We start from the raw sequence: 15,898 nt of genomic DNA, 5'->3' as shown, positions 1-15,898 counted from the left end.
CTGGGTGTGCATGGGGGGGGGGGGGTGTTTTCGCTAGCAAACTTTAAGCTGGACTCAACAGGGAGAAGGCAGTCCTTGGGTCCAGGCCAGGCACTCTGGGGGGTCCATGCTCTTACACTCAGGGGGGACTTGCAAATGTGGGGTGCATGAGGGACGAGCATGTGAGTGCTGCGGGTTTTCCAGTGAGCATTGAGCATGGACTAGCTGGGGAGCTGGGCACCCACAAAATGCGTAAGAGGACTTGGGATTCGGGCAAGGATGCCAGGTGGACAGAGGGTTCATGCAGGTATTGAAGGGATCCATGAGCGTATGTGTGATTGTGAACCTGGAAAGTGTTGTGTGTGTGTGTGTGCCTGCACCAGCGACCTTCTGCCTCCCCAGCCAAAGCAGAGGAGGGGACTTGGCTGTCTGTCCTTGTGGTTTATATGAGTCCTGTATGTAGGTGCTGCTGAAGGCAGTGCCTTCCCTGTGGCAGTCTGCGTTACCGGTCATGTCAGTGTCCTCTGTCTCTGTGTCTGTGTGTTTGTGCATCTCTGGGACATGTGCTCAGCTTTGCTATGGGTTGAGCCTGCAAACAGGAAAGCGTCAGCCACATCCCTGAGCAGACGCCTCGGGTCCGCGGGCACCTGGCTGGGCTCCAGCGGCCGGGCAGGGGGGTCCTGGGCCAGAGCAGCTGGAGGAGGCGGCTGTGCTTTCTTACATCACTTAACATCATGGATACCACAAACCCATGTCACAATCCTTTAAGAAATTCTGTTATTCTTCCTCTTCTTTAGTATTTTGAAATGTTGAATCTTTGGGAGAAAATTTCACCAAAATTCACATTCTTTAAAAATATTTCTGCATTGGTAGACATGGAGAAACTGCAGTGGACATGGATTCCCAACCCTAGCCAAGGCAGAAAGCTGAGACTTTGAATTTGGAACAACAGAGCTGTTCTATCCACTGGTCTCCAAACACATATTTACAAAGAAGTCTGATTTTGCCCAGGCACGTGTAAGGCATTACTGCTGACAGACTTCATAGACTGAGCTTGTAGTTTTGTTCCAAGTATTATTTGCACAACAGGTTTAATTCTTAGGCATTTTGTACTCACTGTACTGCTTCTGTTATACAAGTATACACTATGACTGTATATATCTAAAGCCACTCTATTGCTGTGGCTTTAGATATAAAAGCTATGTCAGTATGGCTTATTCCCATATGAAAAAGAAAATAAACTCTGCTAATATAAGGCACTTTTCCCCTGCATTTACTGCATTTACATAAGGTTATATTGCTATAACTAACGCAAACAAGGCAAAGCCAGACCTAACTATACTTGTTTCATGGTAAAAAAGTTGTGTGTAGACTAGGCTGAAAAACCTATTTGTTTATGTAATAAAAATGTTTCTAAATATGTCACCTGAAACCAAGGGAAGGAAGATCTGCAGATACAGCATTCTCCTGGAGAAACTGGCTGCTCATAGTATGGATGGGTATAGTCTTTGCTGGGTAAAAAACTGGCTGATGGCCGAGACCAAAGGGTGGTGGTGAATGGAATTAAATCCAGCTGGCAGCTGGTCACAAGTGTTCTCCCCAGGGCTCAGTATTAGGGCCAGTTCTGTTTAGTAGCTTTATCAATCATCTGGATGAGGGGATCAAGTGCATCCCCAGGAATTTTGCAGATGACACCAAGTTGAGAGGGAGGGTTGATCTGCTTGAGGGTAGGAAGGCTCTACAGAGGGATCTGGATAGGCTGAATTGATGGGCTGAGGCCAATTGTGTGACGTTCAACAAGGCCAAGTGCTGGGTTCTGCACTTGGATCACAACAACCCCACGCAGCGCTACAGGCTTGGGGAAGAGTGGCTGGAAAGCTGCCTGGCAGAAAAGGACCTGGGGCTATTGGTCAACAGCCACCTGAATATGAGCCGGCAGTCTGCCCAGGTGGCCAAGACGGCCAATGGTAACCCGGCTTGTATCAGCAATAACGTGGCCAGCAGGAGCAGGGAGGTGATCATCCCTCTGTACTCAGCACTGGTGAGGCCGCACCTCAAGTACTGTGTTCAGTTTTGGGCCTCTCACTACAGGACAGACGTTGAGGTGCTGGAGCATGTCCAGAGAAGAGCAACGAAGCTGGTGAAGGGTCTAGAGCGTAAGTCTTATGAGGAGCAGCTGAGGGAACTGGAGTTGTTTAGCCTGGAGAAAAGGAGGCTGAGGGGAGACCTCATTGCTCTCTACAACTGCCTGAAAGGAGGTTGTAGGGAGGTGGGGATCAGTCTCTCCTCCCAAGCAAGAAGCGATAGGACAAGAGGAAATGGCCTCAGGTTGTGCTAGGGGAGGTTTAGATTGGATATTAGGAAAACTTTTTTCACTGAAAAGATTATGAAGCACTAGAACAGGCTGCCAGGGAAGTGGTTTAGTCACCATCCCTGGAGGCATTTAAAAGACATGTAAATGTGGCACTTAGGGACATGGTTTGGTGGTGGATTTGGCAGTGTTAGGTTAATGGTTGGACTTGATGATCTTAAAGGTCTTTTCCAACCTGAATGATTCTATGATTCCATACTGAATATCTCTCAGAAGTCCTTTCCCCATCAGCACATTGAATCCTCACTTACATGGTATAGCTCTGAAAAACGTCTGCCCTCTCCACAATGTAATTTATTACTCTAGTAGGCAGGAGGTTTCACTGCAGCAGTAATGTTCACATTAACTTCGACGTGTTGTTGGGTAAGGACCATAATGAAGACATTTTTCCAGTGAATAAAATAATCTTAAGACATTCCAGGAATACTCAATATCTATCAACCTAAATATCTATCAATAGCTCAATCGGCTCTGTCTAAACCAGAAGTATGTCACTCACAAGAATATTCATTATGGTTAAAATACGCCTCATGATGGGCATTAGTTTCACTGCTTCTGACCTGTTCAGAAGTCCTTAAGGCATTTTCTTAAATTAGTCAAATGGACCTTTAAGAGAAAAACAAAACATAGTCCTTTCTGTCTCCCTTCAAACTGCATGGATTTGGTTGGTTCTTACATTGCTTTTTTAATGTATAATTCAGTAGTTGCTTGGAGCAAACATTTGTTTTCTTGGATCTTATGGAATCTGTGCTGATAGCTTTGAGTCTTTTGCCAAAGGAAATGGCAGCAAAAGCAACTACCACAGAGATAAAGGACTAGATACTCAGCAGTTTCACGTTGCTATTCCTTCTGTGAAATCATTAGAGCCGTTCTAATTTACCAAAGCTTATGATCTGTCAGAGACATCTCAAAAACACTTCTTTGTGGGATGACATTTCTCTTGTTGCATCTCAACATCCATAATAATACAATAGGGAATGAAACAGTGCTAGGCTTATTTTTTAAATAAGCATTAAAAGTAGCACATATGCCTTTTAGAAATAATACCGAGTGTAGGACTTAATGTCTTTTACTTAGGTCAGAATCGGATGTGTAGGGCAGAGATTTGCCTGGATTGACATTGAAAGGAAAACTTTGTAACACTTATTAGGAGTCAGGGAACACCTTTGGTGGCTTCAGTTGTATACAAAGTGGCATGGGAAGGACCCATCTACCTTGGCCCATTCCTAACTTGCTTGTTGGTAAGAATCCTGGATACTATATTGGCTTTAAAGCCTACCCTTTGTTTTCATAAGCATTTAGATAGCACCTTTCAGCCTAGAGCTGCCATTCACATCTGTTTTCTTTCACCAAATAACCCTTATTTTTTAATTTATTTTTGGTAATAGTCTTGTTTTTTCTTCCTTACTATATTTGGGTTGTTGTGTTGTGGCTGTTTTGGTTCAGGTTTGTTTTTTTTTGTTCCTCAGCATATGGTTAAATGAGAAGGAAGAGCATTTCTCATGTTGCTGTTGGAAGATAACAGTATGGAAGTTTTTAATTTTTCTGAAATCACAGTTGGTTTGTATCGGGAGGAAACAACACATTAAAAAGCCACTCTTGGAATCGGTGTCTGGTAAATATTTAATGAAGATTTTAGGTGAAGCAGGGTGAGTCCTTTGGTTGCAATTGGGGAAGATGGTAGGCAACACTTATTTTGTCTTTTATCCCTTACACGGGAAAATAGTTGTCAGAATTTGAATTCAGCTATTGTACTCATATCCTACATTAGGCTAAAGATCTTTCAATAAGCAGAAAATTTCTTTGTCATAATCTCCATGAAAGAGATCAGAACTTGAAAAACAAGGTCTGAGAAAACAGGATATCAAGTGCAATAGTCTGGATCAGTGTGAAGAGTGAAGCTGATGTTTTAATTACTAGGGACCCAAATTAGTAACTTGCTTATTTTGGAGCTGTGTGAAAAGAAAAGCAGTGACCATCTCTAGAGACAAAATAGAACTCAGTACTTGTGGGGGATTAAAGAAAACTTGGCATTGTCATCAGCCAGTAAAAGGAAACTTGTAATAATAGTAATAACAATAGTTGTTGTTATAATTATAATGTAGGCTAAAGCAAATTTCACTACTTCCTAAAGGAAATAGACATGATTTTATTTTTTTTAAAAGGACTAATTAAAAAGTTACAAGTCTGTCAATAAAAGTATATATGACCAAAGTGGGGTGACAATTAAATATTGAATTAATGATAGATCCATGACCAAAACCTTCAAAGAGCTGTAAGTTCTGTAGTCATATAGTAGGTCTGGAACCCACTATCAAATGACATCTGCAAGATCCGGTGGGAAAATGACTGTTGTCTCTTGCAGATAAGTTTGCTTATGACTAGTAGTGCACATTTCCAATGGACGTATAGAGAAATGAGGATCAAAGTAAGCTCAAGCCAGTTGCTATCATTGGGAATTTCTGTTGGTCATCTAAAGTTCAACAGAGAGCAAGCTGAAGCAGATATTCCTCTTCTAAATTAATTATTTGTCATTCAATCTTCATCTGACTCAGTAAAGCAGTGTTAAGTAAAGCTGATGACTTAAGGATTTCTTGGTCTCATGCGTGGTTGGAATGCTGCTGTTTTATGCTTCAGCCTTGTACTAGGTGGAAACTGGTAACAACCAAGTAAAAACTGATCAAAGGAAACTTGATTTCTGTTGGTCTAGAATCATCTTAGGCATGAAGTGGAATAAGACTCAACAGATTGCAGGTTCTGACTGCTTGCATTTAAGGTCCAATGAATTTGATCTACTTCTGTGTACCTTTAAAACATGCTATCTCAATAGTATGAGGACAGGATGATCCACACCACAAGTCTGCAATAACAGAGGCAAATTCCTCTGACTAATCTCTGATCCCTGTCATTACAAAGGAGGCAAAAGGCTTGTGTCCTTTATGAATGCCAGGACCTCAATAGGCGCCTAGGGAGGTTGCTGTTGTAATGCAGTTTCAATATCTGTCTCAGCTGCAATGAATATTGTGTGGATGAACTCTAATGGCATTTTGATTTGGCTTCAATGGAGCCACGATGTCATCCACTAAATGTCTCATACACACAATGTTGTGACTATATTTCAAGGAATAAAATGCTACTAGTTCATACTATAAATCATTTCAGGTATGCCCAGACCAAGGTGACCTAACTTCAATGCTTTTGAATATAGTGCTATAGACAGTGACCTTATCATCATTAAAGAAATAAAGAATAAGAATATGAAGATAATGAGGGCTCGGGTTCTCTACAATAACTTTCATTACTGTGAAAGGCTCGCTTTCTTTTGCTGCAGGAGACACTTATTCATTTGTAACATTTGGTTCTTTCCTATTTTATTGTTTAACTAAACAGAAAAGTCCCAACCAAAGTCATTCTGCTGTGTTTTCATAGCGCCATTCAAGATATGACAAAAATATGCCAGAGATCAATTTTACCAACACCTGCCAGCTGCCCAACAACTTGAGAAGTAAAATACATTCATGCTTAAAAACTCACAGAGAAGCTGAAAAGGAAGAAAATACCATCAATTCCCAAGCACAAAATAAAGACTTCAATGAAAATGGCTACTGACTATCCTATACTAAACTCCTAGCAGTAATATTCTACATATATAAAGGGAATGCTCCCTTTTTGGAACAGTGCAATTTATGAATATATGTTTAAAGTAGTCTTAGCAATAAATAGCATTTATCTGAGATTCAGGATTAAAAAAAAACATGCTAAAAGTATTTGGCAAAACCTGTCTGATTTATTAATTCGATTCTAATTTCATGTTTTTTTCTCCTTCCTGAGGATGGATGTGATTATGCTTAAAATAATATCCCAATATTCTTGCTAAACTGCCTTATAAATTAGTAGCTGTTAATTTTGTAGAGTGTTGTCCCAGAGTTAGGGCAACCAGATCACCAAAAGCACAAACAGAGGCAATCTGCATTTGACTTTCAAACCAAACTGACAGGTAAAATCTATATAAAGGATGCTTCAGAGATTTAATTGCCACTGAAGGGAAGTCTAGCTGATTTAGGCTTTACATTCACAATTAATGAGCCACAGGTTTCTGGCTGGTGTTAAATTAGACCCTGGCTAATTTCACACTAGTCAAAAATCTGGTGTGAAATTAGCCAGGGTCTAATTTAACATAAGATCTTGCACTGCAGGAGCAATTCATATACTTCAGTGTAACTTGAAAGCATTACAGTCTCAATCCTATTACAATTTCCTTTCTTTTTTTATAAGGTCATCTTTTATGAAAGAGCACAGGACCTTGGAGCTCAAATACATTATGCTTCTATTTAACTAATCATTTTAATAATGCTCCTTAATGTAGCAAGCAACAGTAATATAATGAGAGAGAAGCATGTATTCTTCACTTAAAAGAAGGCATACTCAGAGGATAATTACAGTTCACAGTGTTTAAAACACAACGTTCCTTAAATTTCTCTACTCACTTGTTTCTGTGGCTGTAACAGTTATGTTGTGCCAAGAAGCTATCTCTCGGTCCAGAGGTTTGGTTGTAATGATTGTTCCATTGTGTTCATTGATGCTGAACAATCTCTTTAAATGCATGCCGTGGACAATAGAGTACCTGCACCAAAAAAAGTGAAGAGATTCCCTAATATTGAAATGTTCCATCAGAGGCAAGGACATAGAAAGCTATTGTCAGTTGAGAAAACAGAGCTGTGCATATATACATATAAATGTGTGCTGCAACAACTCAGAAATCATGAAAAAAGTACACTTATAAACATTTAAAATTCACTGCTGCCAAGATCAAAGCTCTTCTTTTTATAAAACTAAATGTGTTTCAGATCTATATTAATGTGAACTGAATCTAAAATGCATTATTCATTCTTACTTCTAAGTCAGGCTCACAGCAGGTGAATGACTTCATTGAAAAGAAACAGCAAAAGAGCCACTTGTGAAATGAATAACACTAACAGCTAAGTGGAGGTATAATGGCAAATCTATTTTATCATTGCTGACATGTTCTGAGACCAAGGGAATGGGCATTATACAGACAGACAACTATCTATAATGAGGTGACACCTAGGCAGGGAACAAAATCCTAACACAGGGAATGATTGCAAACGAGCCCCGTGTTCCTGAGTTTTCACTCAAAAGGCTCCGGATGCTATGTCCATATGTGGACATGCACATGTGCACGTACATACATACATACATACCATTCAAATTGTTAAAGTCTAACCACTGGTCACAGGCCAGAGATGGACTGAAAAAGACACCAAAGATATTGGTTCAAATGGAAAGGATATTTACTAAAAATTTGCATGAAATATAAAAAAAAAGACCATATGTCACAGTTCCTAGTAGAGTCTATTTCAAGGAAGTAAAACCTGTTTGAAGAGTTGAAAGGTTCTTACCACTCCAGTTTGGAATTCCCACATGCAACTAGTCCTTCTTTTATTGTAGCTTTAATTGTGCTTGACAAAGCCTTTCTGTCTCCTGTTGGCACTTACGACTCCAGCTCAGGTTATGTGCCAGCAGTTGGATGACTCTCTAACTTGTTATTTATAATTACTTTTTGTCTGTGTTGAAAATCAGTAGAAGGATAAATCAAGGAACCAGCACAACACAGTCAGTGAAAGTTCTTATCATCTGAGCCAAAGGTCTGACATTTATAAATCTCTATTTTAGGGATTTACAATTCGATTTCTTCATTTATTTTTTTTATGTGAGTATTCCTCATCCTCTGCATCCAAAGCTTGTGTAGGGTTTTCTGATATTTGTGTTTTGTTCTGTTTGGTGGGTTTTTTTGGTAATCTGGTTCTTGATATATAATTTTCAGATAATGTGTTAGATATTTTTAGTTATATTTTATTACTGATGTAGTGAGGTTTTATTGCATGTCTTTTTTTACTTTGAAAACTGGGGTGCACAAGGCAACACAGCTAGTTTTCTATATTATAAGCAACTGCTGTCTTTTGTGATAGCAATAGTTTCAAAATTAGATTCATATGCATTGTGCTTAGTGCAATAAACATATCTTTACATTAGAAGTGACATACACTATTTTAAAGAAACTCAGTGATGCAATATATGTGTCACTGTTTTGGGACTATGAAGACATATTCACTTTGTAGCAAATTCCATCGAAATATTTCAAAATAAGAAGTCCTAGATATACACTATGGTTAAATGTTTCACAGGAGATGTTGCAGTCATCTAAATAAACCACAAAACAAGTCTTTTTTTTTTGGGGGGGGGGGGGGGGCGACACTACATGTATATTTTTATTTATTCTTATTTAATTTAGCCTATGACTAGCTTACTAAGTAACAGTAAATGAATGTAAAATCATTCAGAAAATGGCCTTGCATTAACTAAACCTCTGAAGCCATAACTATAGGTAACAATATATATATGTGTGTGTGTATATATATATATATATATTTCTGCTATTAGGAATCTACATACCATAGATTATTTTGTGTCTAATCCATTTGTCCCTGTATCCTAGCTTGTCTAAATTACATAGTACACAGTGATGTCAAGTAACTCAAGAAGCTATTTTAATTATAAACCCCATGTTAAAGTTTAATTACCTGTTTTCTCCCTTAAGAGACAGCAAAATTATTTTTCAAGTTTAAAAGCCTGGGGGACTGTTTTTATATAATATCTCTGTGGGGCAATTGTGGTAGATGTAGGGAATTGGTAAATTTTTGGTCATGCTGAGCTGAGCAGATGCCAGTGGAGCTGTGCTGTGTCTCCCTCCCAGCAATGAGTCCATCTCTCCATGTCTCCAGAAATTATTGGGAACAGACTGGAACACCTGCAGGCGCTTACAGGTTTGGCTGTGCTACCTAGTTCTGCTGCTATGCACTGCCTCTTCCAGGCTACTGTTTAAAATATTACCCCATCTCAAAGTGATTGCAAAGATGCACAAGCCTACTGGCATTTAACCTACTGTGCTGGTTTTGGCTGGGATAGAGTTAATTTTCTTCACAGTAGCTAGTGTGGGGCTGTGTTTTGGGTTTGTGCTGAGAGCAGTGCTGATAACCCAGGGCTGTTTTTGTTACTGCTGAGCAGGGCTTACCCAGAGCCAAGGGCTGTTCTGCTTCTCAGCCCACCCCACCAGCGAGGAGGCTGGGGGGACACAAGGAGTTGGGAGGGGACACAGCCAGGACAGCTGACCCCCACTGACATCCCATACCATATGATGTCATGCTTGGCAATAAAACTGGGAGGGGCTGCCACTGCTCTGGGACTGGCTGGGTGTCGGTCTGCTGGTGGGCAGCAATTGCTTTGCATCACTTGTTTTTCTTGAGGTTTTGTTGTGTTGGTTTTTTTTTTTCCCCTTTGTTGTTTTCTTTGTTTCTTCTTTTTTTCATTATTATATTGGTTTTGTCTCAACTCATGAGTTTTCTCACTTTTACCCTTCAGATTGTCTCCCACATCCCAATGGGTGAAGGAGTGGCTGTGTGGTCCTTAGCTGCCTACTGGGGTTAAACCATGACATCAGGAATAACCTAGGCTATTGCAATGAATGCATGATTAACTGTAATCATGAGCCAAGGTGAGAAACAGAAAAAGCCTTTGGAAATCCCAACTACATTTATATTCAGGGCCTGTTCACATTTTAGGTTAAGTACCTGACTGGGCAGTCATCATCGTCTGGATCTCTAGCTGTTACAACGCCCACCAGTGAGCCACTCATAGCCCCTTCAGCAATCTCCATCACATAGTTCTCCAAGGTGAAAACAGGAGGTTCATCAGCATCTTCCACATTGATTTTGATGATGGTTTTGTCTTCAAATGGTCCTTCTTTCAGAAAATGGTCATCAATGTACCTGTTCACAACTTTTGCTCGAATACTGTATCTCCTCTTGCTCTCATAATCCACTCTCTGTTAAGAAAGAAAGATGTGAAATTATTTCTTTCTTCACATTTAACCTAAATAAAGTTCAATAAGTGGTGTGACATTAAAGACAAAATAGTGTTACCCTTCTTTTGGGAATGTTTCAAAAGTAGTTACTTCTAAGACTTCCTTTTTACATTAAAAACACTTTAAAATTAAACTGTGCTATGCCATTGTTTGCTTTCACATGTAAGCTGGCTTTAATGTTACAGTTAAACAACACTGTAAAAGAAGTCTTCCCATAGAATGCCAGCCCTAAGAAAAAGAACTTCTATTAGTATTAGTATTTCCAACATAGGTGTAACCTTAGTGAACACCATTCTTAACTCTTACATAAACAATGTGAATCAGTAAATCTGTAGGGGATAAGCTGAGTATGTTAAAATTTAGTCTCTAAAGGAAATAAATTCCAGAAGGTAAGAATGAGTGTTTAATAAATGCATAGTTACATTTATATTTTAGATAGTCATTATCTTCTGTAATTAAAAAAAACCACCCCCCCAAACCCTTCCAGAATTGTAATAAATCCAAATAGAAACAAACAGACAAACAAAAACACCAAACCCAAACACCCCCATCCCCCCTCCTCCCCCAATTTGTATTCAGTTCTTCAGTCCTGGATTTCACTAGACTATCAAATTCTATCATCGTTTCAGATGATGACCCAGATGACCCAGAAATCTTCCTATGTGATTCCAAACTAAATCACATAGTATTAAAGCCTCTTAAATACCTACATTCATAAACTGGTATGTTTTTTAGTGTATTTAGTGTCTTTTCAAAGCTATGTCATAACAGAAAGTCCACTGTCTATCTAATACTGTAACACAGTCTGGCTTCAGTTAAGTTTAACAGGACGTCTTGCAAGTGAGGAAATATTGTGTACAATTTATTGATAAAGATTTTACAGAAGATGCACAGAAGAGATAGAACATTTTCTTACAATGGGATACACTGTGTTGCACAGCTAGGAATAACATTAAGATACTTTGACTGCCACTATTGTATTCAGCAGTAATAAGAATGAGTCAAAAAAAGTAAACAGAAAGAAAAGCATGTTTCTTTTTTCCCCCTAATATTCCAATCAAATCACAAAGCCTGAAGAAAGAAAACATAGCAGAATCCAAAGCAATATGCCTTCTTTAAACATCCAGCTTGCTTGAGAAGGTTCTTTCCAGTATTTAGAGGGGTTTTTTAAGGTTTCCAATATCTCACCTTTTTTAATAAGATAATTCCTTCTTGAGTCTCATTGTTAGTAATGATGTCAAAAACATCTGAACTATCTCCTTCAATGAAATAGTTCATGGCTGCATTCTCCCCTATGTCGCTGTCTTCTGCGAAGACTTTGCCTACGGTTGTGCCCACAGGAGCCTCTTCAGAGACGCTCATGTAGTAGAGTCCTAAAGAAACAAATACTGGCACAGTTTAGTGATCTGCCATGGTCAATAACTGCTGTAGCTATGATGGCCTGAGGATCTCAGAAAGTTGGGGAAAGCCCCCAGCTTTTATTAGAGCAATGGATCTAATCCAGCAATGGCTAGATCTTGGAGGCAGGGGATGACAACCTTTCCTCTCGTGAGTCCTCCTCTCTCAGCCCCACTTTAGCAGTAAATAAAGAGCCAAGGAGAACCAACAGGGTGAAAAAACAGTGGAGGGCAGCACTTCCCAACTGCATTTCACTAGTTGTTCCTGACAACCCAGCTAGCAGCTCCCACATCTGCTAGAAACTCCCTGGACAGAGAAGACTACATCTTTTGCCAAAAAGTTTACAGTATCTGTCAGCAAAGAATGAAGAGAGGAGAAAAAGAAGGAAGGTGAGTGAAAACAGTGCTAAATATCCCATTGCCCAGATTTTAGGCTTAGGTAGAGCAAACTATGTGGAAAGCATTGTAGTAAGTCGTTTGTCTCCAAGCCTAGTGATAAAACCAGCAAGCTTGAGGTCTTCTGTAATGACAGGTTTTCTTCCCCTCTTCATTTTTGAGCTTTTGTGTGGGAATTCTTTATTTTATTTTATTTTTTAAATCTGTATGCTGAACTCAAAGCACAGACCTGTTCTGAAAAGACCTACCAGTGAACTTAACAGAGCTACAGTAGATCTAAATTTCCTCAAGACTTCAACTACTGTAAGTAGCCTATACTCACGCTGTTGAAATTTAGGTGGATTGTCATTGATGTCGGAGAGGTTGATGGTAACAGTGGCTGTTGCTGAAAACGCCCCCGTTTGCCCAACCATATCTTTGGCTTGGATGATGACCAAATACTGATCTTTTGTTTCTCTATCCATTTGGGAAGCCATTCTGATGACCCCTAAAAATGAAAAGTATAATATCATGTCATATAATAGACCCATTTTTTCCCAATATCTGACCATATAATAAGGGTATAAAATGCATCATTGGATACAGTTATGAATTTGCATTCCAGACCATGCACAGCACGACTGTTCTAATACTGGGAATTAGTACTCATGGCAACATCTACGCTGTATGACAGATCCATTCTGCATCCTTAGAGTTCTGAGGAGCAGAGCACACCATATGTCTCCTCTATTATATATAATCATCTATCTTTCCCAGAAATCAGGATTTTGGAGGGATGTCACATATCTGTGGTTTCTTCAACATAGAGATAGGAATGTCACATAATGAGTCATAGAGCTGTTAACCCAGAAGTGTTCCTAGGTCCATTTGTTGGATGGGGTACTCAGAATCCAATTCTTTTCTTTAGCAAGATAATTTGCTAAATAAATTGCTGATTCTTGAGACAGAAAGAATTTCAGCTTCCCATGGGAAAGAAAGAATTGATTTTTTTTAGATCTAGGAACTATGCAAAGATGAACAAGTGTAGGGTGGTATCAGTTGATCTTTGTGTTGAAATGAAGAAAGACATTTTTGCTTGCATCCATTTTATGTTAGTTTATGAATGTTTTCAAATTACAGGATCATTTGTAGTACCTGTCTTTGGCTCCACAGAGAAATAAGGCTGTCCCTGAATGAGACTGTAAAGCAGACGGGCACTATTCCCATAAGAAGGATCATCGCCATCTGTAGCTGTTACCTGTGTAACCGAAGTACCTCAAGGAAAAAATAAAATAGATTATGTTTATTTTCTTCTTGTATAAATTATCTCATAATTACAAAACATAAACTCTTTAAAAAGCTTTTAACATACCAGTTATATTAGCAAACAGTCCTGAAAATTTACAGGAGCAAATGGCACCTTCTAAAATTTATCATCAAAAAGGGAAAATATTTCCTCAGCAACTATTCTTGTTGCATTCAAATTGTCAATAAAAATAAAAATATATAGCATATGACTTTTCAACACTATATTTATGTTGCTTAAAATACTGCATATCTTATGCTTTTCCCCCTATTTTTTGATATGTGAATGGAGTCCAGCAAATTGTTTCTCCTCCCCTTGTATATTCTTCAAAGTATTTTATGGAAGTTTCCCATGGGAATAAGAAAACACAGCCACTTTATCACCAGTAGGCCCACTGGTGATAAAGAAATTAATTGTTAGCAAGTAAAGCAGCCAAGAAGTATAACAAGGCTCTGATAACATTTTTTATCCTTGAGTCTTTAATGAGCCTGTCCCAGTGCAAGAGCGATGGCAGAATCCCCAATGCAAAAACATGGCAGAATCAATCTGCAGAGCTTGATTTCATCTCTGGCTGGAAGCTGGTTATATCCTAGATATAAGATTGACAGCAATCTCATGGTACTGTCAGCGATGATTGTTCTTTAAAAGAAAATATTCACAGTAGCATCATTTTGTAAGGTAATCATTATTTTTGTCTTTTTTCCTCACCTAGGTTCTGCATAAGAATACAAATATCACTTCTCATGAGGAACAGCAGGGAATCAAGCTACTTTCTAAAACTTTCTGGCATACGTTCACATGGTTGCACCTGCTTACCAATATAGCTGTATAGTTATGCTGGAGGAGAAAAGAAGAAGAAACAATGGAGTGCAAGGATTTAAACGAGAAACACCTTTTTTAACAAACTCAAAGTTAATACTTATCCCCAATAAAACAAGTATATTCATTTCTGAGTTTTCTAACAGTTCAATAGTTTTATTTTTAAACAGAAATTAAAAAGGCTTTCTCATATAAGGATAGGCTTAATGAAATATTTTGATTATTTAAAAAAATATTTTTTTGCATTTTGTCTCAATTTATTCAGCAGTGCTTCAAGTGATTCCATAATGCATTTTATCTTCTCTCAGAGTGGAGGTACACTAAAATATTATTAATTGCCACCAACTTTTGCAGTTTTATGTCCTTCAAAACGTACCTACAATACCAAAATTCTGACATTTAGGTGTGTGATAAGTGTGTGTATAGATGTATACATATATATACTGCTCCCTATTGATCTGGAGAAATGATAAAGATAAAATGACAGATTAATATTTAATCAGAGCATATATGTGCTTCAGAAACAGTATTCTTTAATAAGACTGAAGGGTAAAGGAAATCTTCATCTACACAAACATTAACTTCATATCAGCTGCAGTATATGGAAACTGTTCTTACTAATACAGGAAATCCATCCTCTAAGACAATTTAGCATGACTAGAATGCAATTGCTTTGAAAAAAAAAAAAAAAAGGAGTGCTGGTTAGGAAGGGATCAAGAACTATGAATAATCCAATAGGTAAAGTTTGTTATAAATGCCATTTTCTAAACTAACTAAATTTTCTAAATGCCATTACTAAATAAACCCAAGTGCCCACAACTACATTTAGAAACAGACTTGTTTACAGCACCATATTTAATATATCAGGAATAAAATTCAACATATATAGGACTGCAAAGTTATCATTACAGCTTTTGTGCATCTCACTCATTTAAAGGTAGATTTATTTTCTACAGTTTCTAACCATTAGCAAGAAATGTTGAATCTAAACCAGCATTTGCTGCTTGTCTAAAGCCCAGCTTACTTTTCTGTTTGCCTGTTGACTCTTCCAGAGTGTAGCAGAAGACAGAAGCATGGAATATGCCCACTTGGGCTCAGTGAGATGCAGCTGGTGGACATAATGGAAAGGTGAGCAGGCAAGGAGCATCTGGTAAAGAGGGAGCCGACAGGGCCGGGGGAGAAATTACAGACCTCCTGCACTCTCAGGAGGAAGACTATTTTTAAACTGGGGTGTCAGGAGACCATGTAAAGAGAGGACTATGGTTTCTCACATTTTTTTAGGACAAACATTTCATGATCACTATATGAACCTCTACATTAAATATGGACTATGTAATAAGCAGAAGAAAAATTTTATCCTGGGTTTAGAATACTTTCTCAGTTTTTAATTTTTCACTGCCATGAAGCCTATATTTCTTTATACATTTAACCTGCAGCAAACAAAGCCAGCCATTTGCTGAATGGAATCATGTTTACCCAGACATCTGTATCTGAGTGATAGAAATCACAATGTTAATATTATGTACTCAAAAACTCCAAAAAGCCAGTTTTTTATAACTCCATGGCTGGGAGAAGAATAACTGATCAGATACAAATAATATATTTTAAAACAATCAATTAACACATAACCCCCCAAACAAACAAATAAAACCCCCAAACCTCACCTCTCGACAGTCCAGCCATGACATGATATAATTGACAATCCAACC

The 15,898-nt window shown here is 38.4% G+C and overlaps 1 protein-coding gene across 6 annotated transcripts in view; it reads right to left on the bottom strand.

The window, feature by feature from the left end:
* CDH19 (cadherin 19) overlaps nucleotides 1–15,898 on the bottom strand; it is a 120,965-nt gene that overhangs the window by 17,168 nt on the left and 87,899 nt on the right. For 5 of the 6 annotated variants that reach the window (XM_069778899.1, XM_069778903.1, XM_069778902.1 and 2 more), the window contains 5 exons: nucleotides 13,220–13,339; nucleotides 12,408–12,572; nucleotides 11,481–11,665; nucleotides 10,000–10,253; nucleotides 6,838–6,974 (listed from right to left, as the gene is read on the bottom strand). In XM_069778899.1, the coding sequence (XP_069635000.1) occupies nucleotides 6,838–6,974; nucleotides 10,000–10,253; nucleotides 11,481–11,665; nucleotides 12,408–12,572; nucleotides 13,220–13,339 (861 nt within the window). Of the gene's footprint in view, nucleotides 1–6,837; nucleotides 6,975–9,999; nucleotides 10,254–11,480; nucleotides 11,666–12,407; nucleotides 12,573–13,219; nucleotides 13,340–14,078; nucleotides 14,170–15,898 lie in introns of those variants that run through there. The other variant, XM_069778905.1, reaches the window with a different exon arrangement.

This window comes from Haliaeetus albicilla, chromosome 3 (genome assembly GCF_947461875.1).
Source record: "Haliaeetus albicilla chromosome 3, bHalAlb1.1, whole genome shotgun sequence".
Taxonomy (NCBI): Eukaryota; Metazoa; Chordata; class Aves; order Accipitriformes; family Accipitridae; genus Haliaeetus; species Haliaeetus albicilla.
The sequence above is the reverse complement of the archived record's forward strand: the minus strand, read 5'-3'. Positions and strand labels throughout refer to the sequence as shown.